A 24,501-nucleotide genomic window follows, 5' to 3' on the forward strand; every position below is an offset into this window, starting at 1 on the left:
GATGACAACACCCTTTTGCAATTTAAGACAATCTCTCCATAAAAGAGTGCAGGTTATATAGCTCGTACATTCGCAATGCGTACAATCGAACTCCTGATTGCGTTTAGTTAAAGCAGGGCCACCAGATGGCAATCAGACTCGTATTTAGTACAATAATAATAATAATCTCGATTCTGAACCAGTTTAATATGTTCTTTAATAGTGCTAGTAATTTTTCAGATTCTCTTTTTCTAAAATCATCTAGAGTGTACTTTTCTATGTGTTTGTTCGTAATACAAAACAATGGACGTGGACGTCAAGAGGAGGAAAGGCGTGGGTGAAAAGCCTATGCTTTATTAAAGCACTACAGTGGCAAAATGGAAAGATGTTCTCCAGTCCTCAACACTACCAATAGATCGGCTGCCGCGGTTAACTCCTAAACTAGAGCACGTTTATAGACCGATATATGCGGTTAACGACGAACTATCGACCGAGTCGAAGGTTCTGGTCCGTATCCAAAAGACGAGAAATGGAAACTCTGGTGAAGATGACGGAATTAGCGCAGAAATGCTAGAATATCTTCCTCCGTCTGGAATCCGTGAGATGATAAAATCATCCTTCCAATATGGATAGATGAAAGGATACCTAACTCGTGGAGACACGCTATCATAACTCTCCTCCACGAAAAGTTATTTGTCATGCACTCTGGGAAATAACGAAGAATCTCTTTGTAGCGTGTTATATAAGAGGTTTTGGAACGGATTATCCTGGAGCGACTTATTGAAAGCATCACCCCACGAATCTGAAGTGGTACAGATTTCAGGTGGAGTATACGTATACGGGATTGTAGACTATGAAGAGGAAGGTGATTCCGTCCATTTCTTCCTAATTGCCGTAAAAAACGCTCCTGAATCGAACTCATTGTAGAAAACAGCGCGCCGGATCGCTCGAAGCCGTATCTTTCGGGCCGTTTTTTAAGGCAATTAGGAAGTAATGGACGGAATTACCCTTCTCTTCATAGTCTACGACTCCGTATACGAATACTCCACCTGAAATCCGTACCACTTCACATTCGTGGGGTGATGATTTTAAGCATTGCGAAGAATCAACGCGCAACGAGCAAGCTAACTTTCGTCCTGGCCGATCTGAGATTGCGATTAATACGGTTCTTTCAACGGCAGTTAAGAAGTATTTTATAGTAAGAAGCATTTATTTGAAGGAGAGGCAATGAAAGTGAATCAGAAAGTTAAAAGAGGATTAGGGAAATTGAAAGTAAATATGTTTTAAATTGAAAAAAGTTCTTCTTATATCTTTTCCTTGAAAATTAAAATTAGGTTCAGAATGTCGCATTATTTATGGGATGGACGCAACTGACTAACTTGTCATATATGGTGTTAATTTCGTTTTAACACTGATCTCATAAACGTTACCATTGTAGATTTTTGGGGAAGCAAATAATAATAAACCGATTTTTTTACGAGGATGTTAAAGCTCAGTTAATAGAGTTTCACGTGACGACTACCTCGCCTCTGCTTCCATTGTGTTTTACTGCATAATGCTGTAAAAGGCATTCTAGTCGTTTAAAAATTAACCTCCCGGAAGTACTAGCTTATTAGGAAATTCTAAAAATTCTGATTTTACTACGATCTTGCATTCACATTTCCTGTACGAATAGATAATCAGTGGATTTCGCAAATCACCTTGGAAAACTATTTGCAGTTTCCATCAATTATCACTGTAGACTATGACTTTGACTGATGTCTTGGATTAACTATAATTTAGCTTCAACTAATTCAAACAACATAAAAGCCATAGCTTTCCTTCATATAGGATTATATGTTTTGACTTTGGAAAGATTTTTTTTTCATGTCATAAATTCTTCAGCATTTCCACGGTGATTTCATGCTCATTAATTCGAGGACAACGTGATACTTAAGAGCGCAACATCTTTAGTCTACCTCCGGACGCTTTTTCGTGTACTGCTGGTTGTAACCTTAGGTTCCGTATCATTTAGCCCTTTATCGTTGGGCGACTATCATCAGCACTACACACCTCGGCGTGTGACCTGCTACACAACTACCAAGAGCTGGATCCGTACATTTCTAGTATCTTGCGACATGTGCGTCTAGTGTGCTGACATCACCTGCCATTACTCGATACCGCTCACGTCGAGGAGATCCTAGGCTGTCAGACTACAACCGTTGCTTTCCTCCTTAAAAATCCTTTTCCTCACCTTAGAAATCTTATGTAATTGCACAAGTGGTGGACGCAAATGTCGCACGAACAAGGAGCGAGCGCTACAGTACCTTGCCGCTAGCAATTTGCGACCCTTTGAGAATGAATGTAGAAAGAAGTCGCGCGAAGTCTTGACAACCTTATGTCGTAGTGGTATGGTAATCATATAAGTTAAAAATGGTTGAAAACCGCTTCGCTTATTGGCTGCCAGTTCCGGACACTTTTGATGTTCTGTAGTGGGCGGGGTAAGCGCCAACGATGTAGTGTATTTTCCATTATATATAGTGCAGTCCAAGATTAGCGATTGTTGCGCTGCATCTCGTTGTGCTATCGATGAGTCTACAGTGGATGTCTTCGCCGCAGGACTCTCGTCCGACTCCGCCACGTCCTGTACAGATGCGAGCGGTTGTAGTCCGTAGAGCTGTACGCAACACGGCGGGACCAGAAGCTGCACTAAAAGTCAAAATGTTCACGAAATGTACAGTATTTCTGCTTTCTGCTATTTCTTCTGTGTTTCCTTCATACGATGACGTATATTTCTACTACACTCTCTTATGAAAACTTCAATGTTTATCAGGAAATACTTTCATATACATCTAGAGAAAGCCAGCGCAAAAATGCATTGAATATTTTATCATACAGAACGACGAGGTGTGAACGACGTGTGTTGTGTGTTGTTTGAAGAATTATTAAAGGACGCAGCGCAATGATAAATGCATAGGCAAAGAGATGAAGAACATGTAGTGGATGAGAAAGAGAACGAATCAATAAATCAATCTGTTGATCGATGGATTTACTCCTCCTCTTCCTCTTCTTCCTCCTCTTCGTCCCCTCCCTCTTCCTCTTCGCCTGGAAACAGCATATGATAACAACAATATGTTATGTTTTATATGTTTTTCTTTTCAAGGTTTTTACGTGAGTAGTTCGAAGTCCTTAAAACATCATCAGTGCTAAATATTAATAACTGAAATTTTTAAGGAACAATGAGCGTGCAAATAGATTAAAAAAGAGTTAGAACAATGGAGACTTCGTTTTCCTCAAGGTTGTGGATTGTAGCACTGACCTCCTTCCTCTTCTGCTTCAGGCTCTTCTGCTGCAGGTGGTGGTGGTGGTGCAGCTTCTTCCTTCACTTCCTCTTCCTTCTTCTCCGCTGGCGGCTTCTTCGACCAGTCGGGTTTGTCTTCCTTCTTCTTTGTCTAGAAAGTATTTTGTTATCGACTGAATTTATCGATCGTTTGCTTACTGGATTTAAACTCACCTTAGCCATAATGTCTTCAATAGCGTTTTCTTTTTTGACGACTTTAAGATTCGCCCTGAAGTCGGCCTTCTCACCCTAGAATTTGTGGAAAAATTTGAAATAGGTCACATTTCCTTTTACAAAGGAGAATACTGGGGTGCAAATAGGGGAACACAAAAACTCGGTGAAAAAACTTATCCACATGTTAATAGATCGTTCTATCTTTACCTTTACCTTCGCCTTCTCATCAGCCATCTTCTTGAATTTGTTGTCATATTTGGAGACCTTCTTCAATGTTGGTTTTACGCTGAAATCACGATTACTTAAGAAAATACCAATAGTTGGGGGGATTTGCCAGGAAGCTATTGATTAGTATCATTAAAATCGATCACTATGCTCCACCTTACGTGTACGCCGCGGTCAATCCCATAATCTTATATCACTGATTCATAGAGCTCTTCCAAAAGCTAATAGAAAAGTCAAAAATGTCTTGGATTTTATCCGTTGCACTAGTCCTTCCAGAAAATGTAATTAGTGGACATTAACACGGATGAGTTAATAGCACACGAAGATATGCTCACTTGCTTCCTGACAGGACCACATACAAATACGGAGACAACTTCAACGAAACGGCTACAATGCCTATGAGCTGACTAGGACCGTGCAACCGATTCAGCAACCCATTTAACATAATTCAGATAACTTTTACACTACTGGTGTTCAACTACCTTATTTTCCTGTTCTTCGCAGTATGAATGTATGTATGAGTATGTCGAAATGCCTCTAAATACAGAAGGACTACTCTACTCTACTCAGGACCCACTTACGCATATCTTCTACAACACGGAATACGCACATTACAATACTCTTCAAAAACTGCAAAAATTTGGACTATTTTAGAGTAGCTGGCGTTCCGATTGTTCTACTGCCCTGTGTTATCTTTTTAAAGTTTTTTCTTCACATTCGCAAGAATACGGTGCGTATCGGGCTCCTTTCCTTGCTAGAAACCTACAATTTGCCCCGGAGGTCATTGACGGCAATCGTGAGTTCATTGATTTCGGCTTCAGTTTGTGTAACAACGAAGTTGATGTCGTATTTCTCCTCTTCCAATTTCTTCACCCGTTCGAACATATCGTTGTAGATTTTTTCGAGTTGTCCTGGAAAAGAGAAAGTATGGTGACCAATACACAGCATGACAACTAACTAGTCAGATGAATTCAGCTAATCGCGAACATTTTGACGACAACGTATATGTGGCGGTGTCAAAACGACATGGTTCACGGCATAGCTGAGTGAAGTGGCAGCGCTCGAAACGGCGCGGTGGAGAAGGCGGTCGGAATCGAAGTTAGACCGTTGTGAACTACAGCGATGAACGATGCCAGCAAGTGTTCCCCTTAGATCCCAACCGCTACGCTTCGCGGCATCGAATCCGTGCTGGCGCAACTGCACCGCTTGACCCTGGCATATTTCCCCGTCCCACGCCGCGCGGGGCCAACACATTTTTAACACTCAGGGCTATCCTCATTGTATATTGCTCATGTATTGGAAATAATAGATCTGATTTTGTTCCTATACAGATTATAATATGGTAACAACTTATTTCCGATTCTCAATGGAAAATATTGTCGATATCCTGCATATATGTAGGAAAAATCACATTTTGAAGCGTAATGCGTATAACAAAAATAAATGACTCACTTTTCATGCTCGAGTTCGCTTAGAACCGACTTTACGGCTATTTCTTATTGCGACTACTGGTTTTTCCACAACTTCTCCCTTCTAATGACCAAAATCATGCCATAAAAGTGTTCCAGTTAGCGTAAATCGTAGATATCCCGGTTACTTGTAGAAAAATCGAATTTTTCCTTTTCTTTTAGAACATGACCCATTGCTGGTCCACCTTAATTCCAAACGGAACGACCCTTTTGTAGGTCACCTGGTTGTCAACAGTCTAACCCTCCGTACAAATAGTGCATTCGATGACGTATATATACGTCATAAGCGCTAAAGGGATTAAAACTCTGTTCTCGTTCAACAAGGCTGTTAGCGAAATCTTGTATTCGCGAGGGTTCCTACGACATTTTTTCAGGCTTGATCCTTTCTGCCCGGTTTCCTGTTGTCTTGATTTAACTATGGTGCCATGTTTGATCGATATTAATCCCTCCAAATGTCTGTTAGGAGCGGCTATTCATTGTCACGTGTTGACTCCGTTTCGCATACTCGGAGCACCGTGTTACACCCGGTGGTATAATGGTGTGGTGTGTGTATGTGTGCGTGTGTGTGGAAAAACTTCGCCCGACGAACTGCCATCGGCTCGGCTCGCAACGCTGTAAAGCAGAGCGCGCTTCACATCCAGCGAGGGTGGACAACTTACCAAGAATCTGTATCTCGAACATCCATTTAGTACCACGTTGACTCATTTCTTTTGAGAGACTCACTGATTAAAAGCGTTTCTTCTAGACGTTATGTACTCTAGGTATGCTTCTGCCATGCAATGTTGCGACATATGGATATTGGAAGAAGGCAGAATGTGCAGGAAAACTGAGGCAAACAGCTTCTTAAGGCAGCAAGAAAGTAGGAGAGAGCTAGTACGGTGTTGTTGTGATCGCTAAGACCTCTTTTAGGGTATTTTTAAGTGTAGAAAACGAATACAGTACAAACATGTTGTAAAGTCTAAACTTGCACACAGTTCTCGTAAAACAATTTTAGCGAAATGTTCGAATGTTACTCATTCATTAAAGGCATCACTCCATGAATCTGGCGTGGTATGGATTTTCGTTGGAGTATACTTATATCGGGTCGTAGATTATGAATACAGAGGTGGTTCTGCTCATCTCTCCCTGCATTACTGTAAACAGACGGCTTCGGAATGTGGTTACTACGACGTCTTCTATTGCAACGCGCCACACTTGCGCCCTGCCCCCGCCTGCGTTTCGTTAAAAATCTATTCGGACGTTCCGGTAGGCAATTCACTCCATTCGACGAATCACAGGCGGGGGCAGAGCGCAGGGGTGGCACGTTGCAGTAGAAGACGCCGCAGTAACCGCACTCCGAAGCCGTCTGCTTACAGTGATGTAGGGAGAGGTGAGCGGAACCACCACTGTATTCATAATCTACAATCCGATATAAGTATACTCCAACGGAAATCAATACCATGCCAGATTCATGGAGTGATGCCTTTAAAACCGAGCTTTAAGTCAACCACCAAAAGTCAGTTTTTTTTGTAGTCTTAATGAGAGCCGTTGGATTAGCTGCAGCCTTAAAGGCATCACCCCACGAATCTGGGGAGATACGGGTTTGAGGTGGGTTATGCCTATACTGGAGTCATAAATTGTGGGAAAGAGGGTGATTCAGTCCATTTCTTCCTATATCAGTGGAAAGGGACGACTCCGGAATGTTGCTTCTTATGACGGCTTCTATTGCAATGCGCAACGTTTGCGCCCCGCCTGCGATTCGTCAAAAACCCACTTGGACCCAAGGTTGGAGCAATAGAGGACGTCGTAAGAAACAGCGTTCCGGGGTCGTCCGTTCCTGATATAAGGTGAAATGGACGGAATCACCCTCTTCCCCACAATCTGCGACCCCGTATAGGCATAAACCACCTGAATCCTGTATCACCTCAGATTCGTGGGGTGATGCCTTTAAAGAAGGTTGCTTGTTTGAATGTCCGCATCAATGGGTGAGATACTTGACAGAAATTGAGTGCGCATCTCGTAAAAGAGGTTCTCTTTGTTGCATTGTCAGTTCCACACAATTTCAAAGAATTGAGCATCCGAAAGATCGCCTCTGAAGCTGTGACTTCTGCAAATTTTCCCCCGTAAAAAGACCATGGGCCCTCAATTCGCTGAGTCGGGACTTCTGCGGACAGTTCGACGACGTGTTGTTGTATCTTTTTCGAATGACTGAATAAAAATAGCCATGGTAGCTCGTCTAAAAAATGTGATTTGTCTCGATTTTCCAGAACACTCTTTCCTTGCAACATTCATTGGATGGTTTTTCCCGCGGTTAATTCAATGAATGCTTCATGTTTCGAACATTCATTCATGTTTTGAATTACGACATAACGCTAGAGCTGAATTTAAAATACAGTTGCAGTGTATATTTCTCCAGGTAACCGCAACGCGTCTCCCACAGTGCGAACAATTTTTCTCTTTAGTACATATCCTTTCTTTCCGTTACCCAGCAGAACTGAAGCGCGCACAGCGGTCGGATAGGTACACATAATTGCCGGCATTTATATCCATATGTCGCGAAAAAGTCAATGTTTGAAGGTTTGGAAGTTATTGTCGACATAAAAAAGCACAAATGATGCGGCAATTCAGTCAAATTTTAATCCGATACTGCAGTTTCTTTTTCTAAACTTCATATTGTATCATGGGCTCATTTATACTGCGACAGCATCGAGATCAAAATGCGTTTCAGAAGACATCGCACGTGCACCGTACTTCTTCCTCCATAATGGAGAAGGAAGGTAAAGAAGGTTAGTGATGATCGGAGATGCTCAAAATGAGGTGAATTTTCTGCGATAAGTAGCTAATCTGAACACGGATACTATAAAAAGTAAGGAATTGAAAAATTAGGTGCTATCCCTCAGCCTGGATTTTAAACACATCGTTCGGTCCATTGGACTGTGATTTCGGTACAAGTTGGAGCCAAGACCTTTTATTTTCTTACTGTTACCTAAAAGGCGTGTTTTCTATGCAAGGAAATATGCGCAAATGACGACCAGGAGTATGATTGGCTACTACTTTTTAATTCTGCAATAAGTCATGATTTATCGATGGATTGCAATAATTCCTTAGTATACTACTCGGCACTTGAAAACCAATGCGCAAGAATAGACTATTGTTCAAGAGTCGCTTTTGTGGATTTTTCTGAAGTATTTTTATGGACAGATGCACACATACCCTTATCTTCAATCTTATCAACGTCTGGCAATGGGATAATTCGTGAAGCGAGCGCCTTCTGTCGTTCCTGTGCTTTCAACAATTGTTGCTGCTTAAGATCTTCGGCGGCTTTCATCATGAGAAGTTTCTGGAATTGAGCTGCCATTGCCACTTTTCACTAAATTCCATAATCTTCTACGATGACAAATGCCTAGATCACCCTAAGTTTCTTCTTTCTTTCTGGTGTGAGGAAGCCTTTTTTCGCCTTCTTCTTGCTGCCGGCTTCTTCCAGCCTCTTTCGGACTTCGGCCTTCTTGCGTTCGCGTTCCTCAGCCTTGCGGGCGGCATCCTGACAGAAGAGTTAGATCAAACTTAACCGTCAATAGACATTCTTGTTATTATATCGCCCAATGATAGAAGAAACTCACGTCAGTTCCTTCGTCGGCCTGCGGGCCGCCGTAGCGGAGTGTTTCGTCGAAGTCTGACATCCTGAAAATCGAACATGAATCTAGGTTATTGCTGCCTTTCACTTGCGGAATGCCAAGACAATGAGGAGACTTGGAAGCAATACGGAAAAATTGATATCATGTGCTGGATGCAGAGCCATCGACAGCTGTTCAAGTAACTACATCAGAACTACACCGGAGAATTCGAGAAGAAAACAAAAACGAACAGAGATAAAAGTTGATATGACCATAGACCAGGGATGAATTCGAAAGGCCGCTCTGAACTGAAAAGGCTTCAGTGCTTCACTAGATCAGTCACTTTCATGCCTTTAAATACGTTTTTATTAAATTTACACTAAGAAGAGAGAAATTCCTAACGAGAGTTATCTTTACGCCCTTCAATTCAGTCATATTTTTGAATAACTTAATTTTAAATATTTTTTTGCAAAGATATTATGTGCCTAGTTCTTATTAGTTTTGGACGCCTCTATTTTAGAATTTGTTTCTTTCTTTTTCAGGGTCGTTTTTCAATACCTCAACAGGGATGCGTCCATGAAAAATGAATAGTTATAAATATTTCTGTTAAATCACCACGTCGTCTACACTCCAAACAGAATTTTAAAGCCTTCTACAATGCTTGAAGTTCTTCCTTGATCGGAGATAAAGATGATTTCTAATTATTCCAAGATTAGAGATATACACAATGTAACTCCTCTTCAAAAAAAAAGAAGAGGTAACAATTTTTCTATGGCATCATTGCAACACCACACAGTAACAATACAGGGTTCGAGAAAATTCGAACTCTACACGAACAACAAGTGACATAATTGTTATAAATGAGTGGAAATTCGGCAAACGTTTGCGTCTCTACAGAGAAATGTGGATATCCGGAAGTTCCTGTGACTTCACTACGATGCACAGACTTCGAGCAACAGATGGAGCTGTTAGTCCCAATCCTCATAGTGAAGGAGGTCTGCGGAGATTTGTTTAATTAGGAATCCTATATCCTTTAAAGATATCCTTTAAACGTCCGAAATTTTTTCCATACAGAAATGCATATTTTAAAAAACGACTATGCTTTGCCAGTTCCATGAGATTCATTTTGATTTTAAAGCATAAGACGCATTTTGTCTATTCAAAACAAAAATGAGACAAGAGTTAGGATTGAAATTGAAATGGTGTTTGACACAGCCCATTGAGTGTGTTTGGCTATTTTTCAGTGATTGAAATAAAAAAACCTAAAAATTTTTAATTATTATTGTAGTGAAGCTCTTACGATTTCCGGTATGCTCCTATCCACAGTTATTCAAATCGTGTCCACTTTTCCAGTACTTTTCCAGAAATATTCAAATCCTGTACTGTAGATCACCGACGAGCAAATTGAATATAAATGATCACATGAAAAGCAGTCGCGTAGAACTTCACTGGAGCGCACCTGTTCGTGGGCGGAGCTAATGAGGGGAAACATATGCTACTCGCCCCCACTTTTGCGCTAGGATTTCGCCTCCGAAATAATTCAGGAGAACATTCGAGGACAAATCAACGAAAGACAAATTCTAACGTTGCAGCAAATTACCAAATTTGTGGGATTTTCGAAAACATTTCACGAAGAAAAAAATGCACTTCTGAAGAAAGATGAGGAGAAGTAGGCAGAGTGATCACTAATCTCAATCAGTAAATCGGTTAGTCGGAATGAAATTTTGAGCTGATACAGACCGATTTCTTTCTCTTAAGATACATCCGATAATTACTTATTGAGTTTTTTTCTTGAGAAAATATATATTATATTTAAAAATTTATTATATATATAATAAATATTTATATATATAATAAAATATATTTATTATATTGGTATATTTAAAAATTCATTACTTTTCCCACAACATACAAAACGCGAATATTTCAATCATTACGAAAAGATCGATCGATTGACGGATTAAACCCGTGAAACCATCTTGAGCGCTAAAATTTCACAAATGAGCTGAGTTTGAAACGGGACATTTCATAACTCGAGATTTTTATTTTACCTTGATACGACTTTAGCATGGTATCAGAGCTTTTCCTGGAAAATGATCAAATAAATTTTCCTGTTTTTCCGAAACTTTCTCTTAATCTTACTTAAGTAGTGTGGAGTTTTTTTGTCTACGTTAGCAGTAAACTTATTATATTATGGATGAATTATTGGATAGGACGATGGGAGTTTGTAGATAGTAAATGTTCTCAGTGGCCTGATATCGATTACAGACGCCAAAACTGCGTTCAGTAGCAATAAGTAGATCAAAGCTGTGAAGAGTAGAGAACTTCATTCAGGAAGAAGCTGAATTGCTGGAGTCAACGCTCTATGTTGTTGTATGTGCGAGAGCAGGAAGGCGCTTTGCGAGGGTTGCCGAGACACGACGACCGAGTTGATGCTGCTGCTGCTGTAAAGCGAAGGCTGTCCGGCCCACGCACTAGGAATAGGTCTTAGCAGTCGATCCAGTCGGAAGAATCGACCGCAGAGGAGTAAACTCGAGAAGGAGAAGTTGATTTAAATCAAACTATTGTCTTTCGTTCATTTATTCACATACACCGATAATGTTCCATGAAAAAGGAAATCCTCTTCAAGTTTCGAGTCAAAACGAAATTTTTGCGCTTAGTTGTTTTTTCTTGCCATGGAAACTAACTCTCCCACTTTCTTCAGTCCTCTTCGCAGCAGATAAATCAGGTGGTTCCCCTTTTGAGAAGGGTCCTCTTATGTGATCTGTACTCCGAATTCAGAATGCTATGTATTTGTGAATTTTGGTCAGAACTGCAGTGTTCAGCTAAACCCAAGGCGAGATTAGAGTACCTACTGCTTCTGTTGTGTTAGGTAACACAATATAGTCAGCAGAAAACAATAGTCGTCATCCGATGTGATGGATTGTCGATTCTTTTGGTCTGGGACTTAGCTGGTAGCTGCAAATTGAAGGGAGCATAACACGAGTCTGACGTGGGGAAGGAATCCGCGGTAAATATTAGAGTTGAGGTTGTAGACCGCGCGATACGGGGTGGTTGTGCTGATCTTTCCCTAATCGTTGTAAAAACGGCATGGAAGACGTTTTCACGATGACTTCAGTCACAACGCGTCGCATCCAACTGCGAGCGGATGAGGACCACTGATGCCTTTTCACCCGCCTATTCAAATGTTAGCAGTGAATAGGCTGCTAAGGGGACCAGAACTTGTATATAGAGAAGCGTTCTAACGTACATAGTCAGACTTAATGCGTTGTTCACGCCGTTTTTTAAGTCGAATAAGAAGAGATGAGCGGAACCATCCCGGATCCCGGAATCTACAACCCCATCTCTAGCTTTCACCGGATTCCTTCACCACGATTCGTGGTATGCTGCCTTTAAAAATGTGTGACCGGTGAAAGAAACTTTGGGACAACCTAATATTGTAGTATTCTTGAGCCGAGAGTAACGCAGTTGTTAAGACGATTTACTGCGATATTTTGAAACCATCCTGGTCCCAACCAAGCCTTTAATCCCTCTGTAGTCATTAAATTGCTACCGAATTTGGGAGGTTGAAAACACCAACTTAAAAGCATCACCCACTAATCTAGTGGTACAGGTTTCAGATGGTTTGCGCCTTTGTGGAGTCGTAGATTGTGGGGAAGAGGGTGACTCCGTCTATTTCTCCCTATATCAGTGGAAAGTGAACGCCCCGGAATGCTGCTTCTTATGACGGCTTCTATTGCAATGAGCAACGTTTGCGCCCTACCTGCGATTCGTCGAAAACCCATTTGGACCCAAGGGTGGAGCAATAGAGGACGTCGTAAGAAACAGTGTTCCGGGGTCGTCCGTTTCCACTGATACAGGGAGAGATGCCTATGCGGCATTACCCGCCTGAAACCCGTACCACCCCAGATTCGTGGCGTGATGCCTTTAACACACTGACTCGCCCTCGTAAGTCATTGTATAGAACAGACACACGTTCATTAACCGCAAAAGACTCTGAATTGAATTTAAAAACGTTGTCGCATCTCATGCGAACTGTGACTAGCACTGAGCACCTTGTAGTTTCCATCGTTCATAGTAATTTTGACACATCTTGGTGATGTTGTTTGTTGATGAAAATGTGACTGGAAATTTAGATTCTTTTGTTAAAATCCTCCTGAACTAACAAAGAATAAGGGTTAGTCCCTCGAAGAATGTCACATCCGGCTCAAGAAATTGCTATAGTGGTGCTGAGACGGCTGCGGCCTCGTATTGTCTCGTAGATGCTTCTGACAAGAATATGTCCTGTGGAAAGAAAACTTTTCTTCTTCTTGTAAGATTTCGTTCAACACTGCGCAAATATAAATAAAAAGTGTGCACTATTTGTATAGTATTCTTGACATCTTCTAATTCTTCAACAACGCTAGGATCGCTTCTGAACGAATCAATATTAAAAATGAAGAATGATTCATTATGCATTTGGTTATGCATTTTTAACCAATTCTGCTACTCCTGTTTTTATCATTTTGTTTTTGTTTTCACTATTGGTGGTTTCAGCTGAAGAAAGTTGTGAAATTCTTTGTGGAGAGGAAAGAGAATATTTGTAGATTCTCGGTGGGGAAGATGAAATCGAGATGGTCCATCTGAATTAAAACATAAATTTGCAACCATGACCTATTCGTTATTTTCTTCCCGAGATATCCTCCTCATTACCTCATTGCGCAATTTGTTCGTACTTTACTGCGTTGGAAAGTACGTGTTTTCCCGCATTTGTTTTCTTTTGCAACTTTACAACTTGTTTATACATACATTATTTCTCGGAAACGCGTGATTCCATGCTATTAAACTTTGTGTCGATCTCAAATCAGGAGGTACGCTGGAAAGAATTAGACACTGATATGGAGAAATTCAGAAATATAATCAGAGCAGGTGAATACGGCTCCGGTTGAACACTAGCCTGATTAGTATTGTCGCTCGAAGATCATCATGGGATAGTAGTGTTGCAGCTGAGGAATGTGTGTGGTGCCAGAAGCCAAGTAGACCTCAAGATCACGTGGCAAGCCAGTTCGAGGAGAGTTCCTCGCTAAGGTTGGACAGCGCAGTTGTACCATCAGATTCTTCAGATTTTAAGTTCGGGACTAAGAACGAAGAACTCTGAAAGTATCTGAAACCCTTTGGGATCTCTTTTGGATTCACAACGGTTCGACTTCAATTAAGATTTTTTTGAGGTTTTATGAAAGCATATGTAGCCCCAATGGTACAATGGTCAGGGGTAATCTGTTGCCCATTTATCGAAGGGAGCAGAGGTTGCTTGACCTAAGGCTTTCCAAGCACTGAAGGTGCAGTAGCAACTCTATCTCCAACCAACTGCAACCGTCCTTTCAAGGTACTAACGAGAGAAGTTGCTACTGCTTTGTATTTTTGCATAAAGAAGTCATATTTTAATGGATAACGCACTGGTGAATCACGCTGTCGTCAATATGTTACATAATCAGCCGGTACTTGAGTTGTAGTACAAATCTACACAAAATTTTTGTAATTTGTGACTACGATGCAATTTTTATGATCGCACACTCCCGTGCACTTTCTTCTTTGTTACTCATTGCTGATCTTTGGTTTTTTGTTCTTATCAACATCACATGTTCCCCCTTTACTACGTGCCGTTAATATGGAGCACTAAACTCGATACGAATCAAAGGACTACATTTCTAGGAAGTTTTTAAGGATATTTGCGGATATTTTAAGGACAGTCTTTATTCCACAACCACAAATTCTTCCTTCACCCGCAATTTCCAAAGGAATTTTGATCATCGCTAATATAATAAAAGCAAATGTTAGGCTCTCATACTTTGATCAGGAATTCGAAAAGAACACTTTCTCTGGAGAATCAAGAAGGATAGGAGGAATAAAGTGCATGGCGTTGATCATTCCTCGGGGAAATACATCTACATGTTTGAGAATTCGCTTCAGAATCGTCTTAGGTTTGTGGACGCGTGAGCAGCCATACAATGAAGTGCAGGAAGGAACCCATGTAGTAATTCAGTAGCCACATCCTCCCAGACATGTTTGCTGCCAACTTATCGACGTAAGAATTGTTTGACTCCACGGCAATTTTGAATTATGGAATGACAGATCGTACAGTCACGGTCTTACACCTGTCCCTATCATTTCACTAATCTGACTTTGAGCGACTATCAAAATATCTTTCAAGAAGTTAGTTCACCCATAACCATGAAGAATCACCTTTTTAAAAATGAAGTAAGGAATTAAAACTTACTTAAAATCGCTTCCGCTCTAGAACTCCAATCAGTGGGGCCATTAAAGAGCAATTTCTACAGTCAGACATCAAGACCATAGTTCCGGACACGCCCTTCATTATTATCGGCGATTGGTGCATGCAAGGATTTTCGCTATCATGAATTTTATCGCCGAAAGACGTCATAAAGGGGTATAAAGTTGCTAGCGCTCATCTTCACCTGACCATTTCCATAATGTACGTCAAACTTCTTCTCGCTGCCAGTCTGCGTAAGTTGTTTATGAGTTGATCCTAATCTGAGCTGAAACAATGTAAAATTTGATTTTAGATTTTTATTTGGTTTTTTTTTCTTAATTTTAAAGCCTACAACGCCAAAGAAATGCACCGTACATTATTTAGCTCAGCTCGTTATGTACGGATAAATTTAGTGTACGCCGCTCAAGCGGATACTTGTATCCACTGTATCTGTCTCCATGAGTCAGGATGCAAGGCTATTGGATGCGAAATGGATGTAGGATCGCTATCCTGTGGATACTATCAGGTATGAACTGAAGAATCTGCTCCATTGTCAGTTAGGCATCCTGAGTTAGGCATCCGAATAGTGCACTCATGAAAAGAATAAAAAAAATATTGAAAGAAATATCCAAAGAAAACAACCTAAGTTACTCATCACTTTATTTATGAGACGAATAATCCCACCGGTTTTCTATGGCTCCTTAAACTGCCCATAGTTGCCTACAATAGCAGATTAGTGATCTTCATAGCTGCATGTTAAAATGAGTATACATAAATGAAATAAAAAGTAATTGAAACAACAGCGGTAAATAAATAGTGAAGCAAAGAAGTTTTAAGATTGCGCTAAAAGTTGTTAGAGCGAGCTGAGAGGCCTGTTAGAGAGGGCGATAGGGTTGAAAAAGGTTGTTGGTATTTGTTTGTTTGTAAAATACCGAAGAACAAGCGATCTGGTTGAAAATATCATTATATAATTAAGGGCTTAGTCTGTCACGCGTGCATGTGTGTGTGTGTGTGTGTGTGTGTGTGTGTGTGTGTGTGTGTGTGTGTGTGTGTGTGTGTGTGTGTGTGTGTGTGTGTGTGTGTGTGTGTGTGTGTGTGTGTGTGTGTGTGTGTGTGTGTGTGTGTGTGTGTGTGTGTGTGTGTGTGTGTGTGTGTGTGTGTGTGTGTGTGTGTGTGTGTGTGTGTGTGTGTGTGTGTGTGTGTCCAATATACCAATATATTATGGACAAAATTTAAAAGCATTACTCGTAATATGGGTTCTCCTCCTGTTTCCCGTCAACAGTTATCAAGGAATGATATTCTCACACAAAATGATGTGAAAGACATCATCCTACTGATAAAGATGACGTTCGTGTTATCAGCATCATATAAACTGTTAGCTACTATTTAAGCAGCCGTTTGGATGCATTTTCCACTTTCTGAGGAAGGAATGCTACCAACTTGAGGCGAAGGAATAAGGAAATAGACACGCTGGGGTGTCACAAGAGTGAAAAGCAACGCATCCTTCCCTTCAATGAATAATAGGAATGAATACTTGTCGATAACGAATAAGTTCTTGCCATTTGTACCGCTCTGTGACCTATAACCGCCTGATATTCTGTGAGTAGATCAAATTATTCATATCGTCGCTGGTGATCTACACGCAGCAATACTCATTCGCTGGTACACTGAGTGACAAGTGTGTGCTACCAGCCGCGCCACGTCCGGAGGAACAACACGTAAGACTAATTTCAATATAGATAGGTTTCTGTTTTCACTACCCTGAACGATTGGGGAAAAAATGACCCAGGGTTGTGTGGCACTTGACGGAATAAACGTAGCATTGCTCCAGTCATCCTCTATTAACGCCTCGGAAGACGAAAAGACGAAACGTCAGGCAAATAAAGAGTTCCATCTAAAAACCTCGCAGGCACCCTATCACAAAGCATAGACAGAATATACCGAGGTTTCAAGACAAGAGAACATTCGAACTACTAATATTAATTTTTGTTGTCCAGTGAAGGCGAGCGAAGCAAATACAACGGCGAACAATATACCAGTCTGAAGGCTTTAGCCGGACACTCAGACTGGTATATAATAACGAGCTTATTCTATCACGTGTGTGTGTGTGTCAGTCACAAAATTCGAAAAGGGGGGCGCGACGGCTCCACCAGAATCGGATTAGGGTACCGGCGCCAGATAGCTATAGAAGAGGTTGCGACGGGTACATTGGCGTGGGATTGACGCGCAATAACTTCGTGTGCATGACGCAAAAATAGGTGGTTGCAACCGTTTCATAGCTGTGGTCACTGGGCGCTTTGCTTTTCATCTTTATGGCTCCTTCGCGCGTCTATTTCCTTCTTCGTTTTTCCTAAGGTTGGTAGCAGGCCTTCCTCAGAAAATGGAAACACGCATGGAAGCGGCTGATTAAGTAATAGCGAACAGCTTACATGATCTGACGTAGAACGTTATCTTTATCAGTAGGATGATGTTCACGTCATTTTATGCCAAAACATCATTTTTCTTTCATTCTTTGATAACTGTTGAGGGAAAACAGGAGGAGAACTCATATTACGAGTTATGCTTTCAAATTTTGCCTATAATATAGTGGTATGGAGTGTTTAATGCTGAAGTTTGAATGTTCTGCAAATGTAGAACTGAAGCGTTTGGAAAGAAGATCATGAAATCTTCCGCTTTTAGTTGTAATGAAAAAGATGAGGAAAGACAGAGATAAACAAGTTTAATAATTCCACAGAAAACGGCGCTGATATTAATTTTCGTTGATCAGTGAAGGCAAGCGAAGCAAACACCACAGAAAGTCTGAAATCCGGCTTTAGCCGGACGTTCAGACTGGTAAGTAGATAATTAGCGACATATTGTTAGCTGACAACATTTGATACCGTAAACATAAGTTGCTGAAGCGTTATACTTCCAAAGAAGTTCTCCAAAACCAATAAACTGAACAACGCTTGGGAAATAAATAACAAAAAAATCACTTCATTCTGTTCCTACGAAAGGAACATTCTGTACGCTGACCGAATAGCTAATGTGTAAATGTTCAGATCAAACTTCCATACTATGAGGATTGCGGCACACCAGGACGTAAAAGCGGTGAAGACGTCACCACAGCATGGAAAAGATGCGCGGATGATTACAGTTGCTCTACCCAATGCGTCCAGGTTCGTGCCATCGAACATTGAGGGTTAAATAGTTGATTTTTTCCAACACGTCCATATAGGCCTACGTGAACCGCTACAAGGGCGGATGCTCATCGACTGGCGAAGGAACCTGCCAGATTATGTCCCGTCTCCATAACGGTGGCCCATCCGGTTGCAAAATTTCCGGCACCGTCCAATACTGGAACGCTATCGCGAAATGTTGCGGATGCTCATAAGCATGAAATTAGCGTATGTGTATCTATTGTAGAAATTTTCGACAATACTAAAGCGAATATTAATGAAATATTGGATGATTTCCTCTTCTTGTGATATTCCAATGCAGTTTAAATTTCAATTTTAAAAGTCTAGTTTTATGTAGGGGGTCTGCGAAGAAAAATCGATAGTCTATAAGTCGGTAATACAGATTTACACTCAAAAATTTTGTTGTTATACAAGTCTAATATTCCAACAGGACTATCATCTTCATACCATCAGACGGTGTGAAACCAATGTCAGCTTATTCCCTAAAAACATAATCGCACCTAAATGGAGCTCATAACTTGTCGATAGTCAAATTTAAACAACAGCCAAGATTGTTAAGAAACTTTATTACGGCTAACGTTTCGGCGTTATCGATTGCACCACGCGGATATCCGCTAACGTCACGGCAACGCGGCTACTGAGACTCTGACGAAGGCAACAACGCCGAAACGTTAGTCGTAATAAAGTTTGTGAAAAATCTTGGCTGTTGCTTAAATTTGACTATCGACAAGTTGCAATCTCTAAGCTAAGATTCAAGGAAGGTCGAACTTTCGCACTTTTGGAGTTCATAACATTTCTTTCTTTTTTCGTTTGCGAGATTTACGACATTGTTAGAAGCATTGAATGGCCATGTAACCCTGGCTATTTTGTAAAGAAAGAAAAAGACGTGATTAAAGCTTCAAAGATCTCCAGTTTCTGTTAGAAGATTAGATATGCTTTTTTGACAGCTCAGAGATCGTAGAATTAATTTTAACAAAAAAAAACCTTGGGCGGGTGTAGCGTAATTGGCAAGAAGTTCCACTGCGACTAGTCGGTACATAGTTCGAAGACGTCTTAGAACCAACCAAGCCCTTCATCCCTTAAGGTCGATAAAATGATACCAAACTTGTAGAAGTTAGAAAGTTCGACTTTCATGAACCTCGGCATAGTTGAGTTTGATAAGCTGTACACGAGGTTGCTAAATGAATTTATTGGCTAACTTTCGGCTATATCGCCTTCCTCAGAGCCTGAAAAGGGCGATATTAAATCTACAATTTAAACGACCAACCTCTCCACAACTAATCTGATAAACTCCACGCCTACTTTCAATCACCAATTTAGCGACTACACTGAATGCTCACCTTAGATCGGAGACGCCCAGCATGGACCGCTGACTGATCGATCACGAGGGCGAATGGTTCGAATGTCACATTCTGATCGGAAGAACTATTCGAGATATGGCGCGAGTTCCCGCGTTATCAATAGACATTCGCCCTTGCGGTTCATTTTAGGGTTTTTGGATTGGATCCAAAATGGCTCCAGCGATTTTCGAGCCACACGTTTAAACAAACTTTTAAAAAGATTGATAAAAAAAAATAACATCTTCCAAAATTTATTTTTTTTTTTGGTTGTGTGGGTGTGGTTTGTGTGTGTGTGTGTGTGTGTGTGTGTGTGTGTGTGTGTGTGTGTGTGTGTGTGTGTGTGTGTGTGTGTGTGTGTGTGTGTGTGTGTGTGTGTGTGTGGTTCGAGCCTTTAATTTAAAAATTTAAAATCCTCCCCTCCCCTTCATTCTATATTTGTTTTTTTTTTTTTTTTTTGTTTTTGTGTGTGTGTGTGTGTGTGTGTGTGTGTGTGTGTGTGTGTGTGTGTGTGTGTGTGTGTGTGTGTGTGTGTGTGTGTGTGTGTGTGTGTGTGTGTGTGTGTGTGTGTGTGTGTGTGTGTGTGTCACGAAAATACTCCATAGTGATGGAGAACTCTCCACTGTTGAGGTGAACTATCTCCATGCACCTGATAGGCGAGCACTCTACCTTTTCACCATTGTCAAAAGCTATCATGTATATATAATAACGGGCTTATTCTGTCACGTGTGTCTGTGTGTGTGTGTGTCAGTCACGAAATTCAAAAATGGGGGTGCGACGGGTCCACCGGCGCCAGATACCTATAGAAGAGGGTGCGACGGGTCCACCGGGGTCAGATTGGTGCGCCGGCGCCAGATACCTATAAAAGGGATGCGACAGGTCCACCGGCGCCAGATACCTATAGAAGGGGGTGCGACGGGTCCACTGGCGCCAGATACCTATAGGAGGGTGTGCGACGGGTCCACCGGGGTCAGATTGGTGCGCCGGCGCCAGATACCTATAGAAGGGGGTGCGACGGGTCCACTGGCGCCAGATACCTATAGAAGGGGGTGCGACGGGTCCACCAGCGCCAGAAACCTATAGAAAGGGGTGCGACAGGTCCACCGGTGTCGAAATGGTGCGTGATAACTTCGTGTGCAAGACAGAAAAGATAGATAGTCGCAGCCGTTTCATATCCGTGGCGACTTGGCGCATTGCTTTTCACTTTTACAACTCCTCCGCGTGTCTATTTCCTTCTTCGTTCGCCTCAAGTTGGTAGCATGCCGTTCTCAGAAAGTAGAAACCCGCATGCAAACGGCTGCTTAAATAGTAACAAGATGTTTATGTGATCTGACGTGGAACGTAATCTTTGTCGGTAAAAAGATGTCTTTCACGTCATTTTATGCTAGAACATCCTTCTTTGATAACTGTTTGTTGAAAACAGGAGGAAAACCCATATTTCGAGTGATGCTTTAGAATTGTGTCTATATTATATAGAAACCAAAGGACTGTTTGAAGCTGAAGTTCAAGTGTTCTCCAAATGGAGAACTGACGCGTTGAGAAAGAAGACTATGAAATCTTTCGCTTTTAGTTATAATATAAAAAAGGAAGAAAGATTGTTGGAGATACACAAGTCCAATTTTACAGAAAATGCCACTACTGTTATTTTTTTTTGATTAGTGAGGGGGAGCACAGCGAACACCACAGAAAGTCCGAAGTCCGGCTTTAGCCGGACGTTCAGACTGGTGTAACAATAACAATGTATGTTGGATTTGATAAGGCAAGTTTGTTTCTCTCATATATTAGTGAGGGTAAATAAACTTTTATGTATACTGTACATGAATGTTTACTTCTAAATTTGCAAAACAGTGCAAGTGATTAGTCCTTCGATTATAGAGACAGATTGAAAGTTTCCTCTTAAATTTTATTAAACTACCAGTCTGAACGTCCGGCTAAAGCCGGACTTAAGACTTTCTGTGGTGTTCGTTTCGCTCCCCTTCAATGATCAACGAAAATCAATATTAGTGTCATTTTCTGTGAAATTAGACTTGTGTATCTCTAACAATCTTTCTTCATCTTTTTAATTATAACTGAAGGCGGATTATTTGATAGTCTTCTTCCTAAACGCGTCACTTCTACATTTGGAGAACATTCACACTTCAGCCTCAAACTCTCCTTACCAATATATTATGGACAAAATTTAAAAGCATTACTCGTAATATGGGTTCTCCTCCTGTTTCCCCTCAACAGTTATCAAAGAATGATATTTTCACATTAAATGATGTGAAAGACATCATCCCACTGATAAAGATGACGTTCGCGTTATCAGCATCATGTAAACTGTTAGCTACTATTTAAGCAGCCGTTTGGATGCATTTTCCACTTTCTGAGGAAGGAATGCTACCAACCTGAGGCGAAGGAATAAGGAAATAGACACGCTGAGGTGTCACAAGGGTGAAAAGCAACGCATCCTTCCCTTCAATGAATAATAGGAATGAATACTTTTCGATAACGAATGAGTTCTTGCCATTTGTACCGCTCTGTGACCTATAACCGCCTGATATTCTGTGTGTAGATCAAATTATTCATATCGTCGCTGGTGATCTACACGCAGCAATACTCATTCGCTGGTACGCTGAGTGACAAGTGTGTGCTACCAGCCGCGCCACGTCCGGAGGAACAACACGTAAGACTAATTTCAATATAGATAGGTTTCTTTTTTCACTACCCTGAACGATTATCGAAACACTGACCCAGGGTGTGGCAGTGTGGCACTTGACGGAATAAACGTAGCATTGCTCCAGTCATCCTCTATTAACGCCTCGGAAGACGAAAAGACGAAACGTCAGGCAAATAAAGGGTTCCATCTAAAAACCTCGCAGGCACCCTATCAGAAAGCATAGACAGAACATACCGAGGTTTCAAGACGAGAGAACATTCGAACTACTAATATTAATTTTTGTTGTCCAGTGAAGGCGAGCGAAGCAAATATGACATATGAACATATGAACGGCGAACAATATACCAGTCTGAAGGCTTTAGCCGGACACTCAGACTGGTATACAATAACGAGCTTATTCTATCACGTGTGTGTGTCAGTCACAAAATTCGAAAAGGGGGGTGCGTCGGCTCCACCAGAATCGGATTAGGGCGCCGGCGCCAGATAGCTATAGAAGAGGTTGCGACGGGAACATTGGCGTGGGATTGACGCGCAATAACTTCGTGTGCATGACGCAAAAAATAGGTGGTTGCCACCGTTTCATAGCTGTGGTCACTGGGCGCTTTGCTTTTCATCTTTAAGACTCCTCCGCGTATCTATTTCCTTCTTCGTTCGCCTCAAGTTTGTACCATGCCGTTCTCAGAGAGTGGAAACACGCATGCAAACGGCTGCTTAAATAGTAGCAAGATGTTTATGCGATCTGACGTGGAACCTTATCTTTATCTGTACTGTCTTTCACGTCATTTTATGCCAAACATCGTTCTTTGATAACTGTTTATAGAAAACAGGAGGAAAACCCATATTTCGCGTGATATTTTTAAATTTTGTCTAAAATATATTGGTAAGGAGTGTTTGAAGCTGGAGTTCGAATGTTCTCCAAATGTAGAACTGACGCGTTTAGAAAGAAAACTATGAAATCTTTCGCTTTTAGTTATAATATAAAAAAGGAAGAAAGATTGTTCGAGATACACAAGTCCAATTTCATAGAACTTCTTCTTCTTCTTCTTCCTAGCGTTTGTCCCGCGTTGTTGCAGGGTCCGCCTTTCTGCTTCTTGTCTTCCATTTGGTTCTATCCATTGCATCAGACGTACATAAACGCGCATCTATCATATCCAGCTTCACACGGTCTAACCAGCGAATCTTTGGCCTCCCACGCGGCCTCACTCTTGAAACGTCGAGCTTCAGTGCGGTTTTGGCCTTCATTTTTTCGGTTATCGGGACGACACCGAAGATGGAACGTACAGTGTCGTTGGATACTTTCTCTTTTAGCGTTACACCTATCGTCCACCTCAACATCCGCATCTCAATAGCATGCAGCACTCTTTCCAAGGCTTTCGTCGTCGGCCAGCACTCGCATCCGTAAAGGGCAACAGGACGCACAACCGTCCTGTAGATCTTCGACTTCAGTCGAACAGGGACTTTCCTGTCGCACAGTAAGCCTGTTGCCATTTTCCATTTCATCCATGCCGCATTAACACGTGCTCGACCTTCTTGATCAATGTCGCCTGTGGAAGTCACTTTGGATCCAAGGTACGTGAAACAGTTCACCTTCTTTAATTCGGTGCCATCGACACGAATTGAACCGTCCTCTATCCTTGGTCCGCACTCCATATACTCAGTTTTTGATGTGTTGAGGCGCAATCCATATTGCTGCAGCTGATCTTTCCAAGACTGTACTTGTTTCTGAAGATCATCTCGAGACGAGCATGACATCGTCGGCAAAGAGTAGAGTCCACGGATGCTGCTTCCGGATTTCCTTCGTTATCGTGTCCATGCACAGTATGAACAGCAGAGGTGACAGGGATGAACCCTGATGAACCCCTACTTGTACAGGGAATGGCATGCTTGTTCCAGCAGCACATCGGACAAGGCTGGTGGGCTTCGCATAAAGCAGCTTTGTCCACCGCACATATTCTTCTGGTACTCTATGCGACCTCATGGACATCCATAACAGCTCATGTGGGATACGATCGAAAGCTTTCTCGAGATCGAGAAAAGCAAGACGCACACTGCGGTTCTTCTCTCGATGTTTCTCCAGAAGGATACGGACAGCATGGATAGCATCTATAGTGCTCCAATCTTTCAGAAAACCGCACTGGTTGAGTGAAGCGCTGACAATTTTCCTCAGACGAGCCTCCAGGACACGCTCAAAGACCTTCATCGTATGGCACAGCAGTCGTATAGGCCTGTACGAAGTGCAGTCAGCAATTTCTCCTTTCCCTTTCCACATAGGCATGGTCACGGAAGTTTGCCAAACGTCTGGAGTCTGTCCTTGTGC

The 24,501-nt window shown here is 41.6% G+C and overlaps 4 protein-coding genes across 5 annotated transcripts; 1 reads left to right on the forward strand and 3 right to left on the reverse strand.

Annotated features, from left to right (window-relative positions):
* Positions 1–3,007: 3,007 nt before the first annotated feature.
* Positions 3,008–8,825, reverse strand: RB195_001639 (uncharacterized protein; the record flags this gene model as incomplete). Of its 2 annotated transcripts, none has more annotated exons than XM_013442355.2 (8): positions 3,008–3,063; positions 3,278–3,410; positions 3,473–3,547; positions 3,686–3,758; positions 4,464–4,608; positions 8,359–8,485; positions 8,558–8,686; positions 8,766–8,825. In XM_013442355.2, the coding sequence occupies 8 exons, from the start codon at positions 8,823–8,825 to the stop codon at positions 3,008–3,010; spliced, it is 798 nt and encodes a 265-aa protein (XP_013297809.2). The 2 variants fall into 2 exon arrangements, with proteins under 2 accessions (XP_013297809.2, XP_064054409.1); XM_064198528.1 differs by having other exon boundaries at positions 3,680–3,758.
* Positions 8,826–15,229: 6,404 nt separating this feature from the next.
* Positions 15,230–18,382, forward strand: RB195_001640 (uncharacterized protein; the record flags this gene model as incomplete). Its single annotated transcript, XM_013442357.1, has 4 exons — positions 15,230–15,263; positions 15,423–15,535; positions 18,051–18,167; positions 18,227–18,382. The coding sequence occupies 4 exons, from the start codon at positions 15,230–15,232 to the stop codon at positions 18,380–18,382; spliced, it is 420 nt and encodes a 139-aa protein (XP_013297811.1).
* A 4,849-nt stretch (positions 18,383–23,231) lies between these two features.
* On the reverse strand, positions 23,232–23,834 carry RB195_001641 (uncharacterized protein; the record flags this gene model as incomplete). The annotated part of the gene is made up of 1 exon (XM_064198529.1): positions 23,232–23,834. One exon carries the CDS (start codon positions 23,832–23,834, stop codon positions 23,232–23,234), a length of 603 nt encoding a protein of 200 aa, XP_064054410.1.
* A 79-nt stretch (positions 23,835–23,913) lies between these two features.
* On the reverse strand, positions 23,914–24,459 carry RB195_001642 (uncharacterized protein; the record flags this gene model as incomplete). The annotated part of the gene is made up of 1 exon (XM_064198530.1): positions 23,914–24,459. The coding sequence occupies one exon, from the start codon at positions 24,457–24,459 to the stop codon at positions 23,914–23,916; it is 546 nt and encodes a 181-aa protein (XP_064054411.1).
* Between the last annotated feature and the right edge of the window lie 42 nt (positions 24,460–24,501).

This window comes from Necator americanus, chromosome IV, assembly GCF_031761385.1.
Source record: "Necator americanus strain Aroian chromosome IV, whole genome shotgun sequence".
Classification (NCBI taxonomy): domain Eukaryota; kingdom Metazoa; phylum Nematoda; class Chromadorea; order Rhabditida; family Ancylostomatidae; genus Necator; species Necator americanus.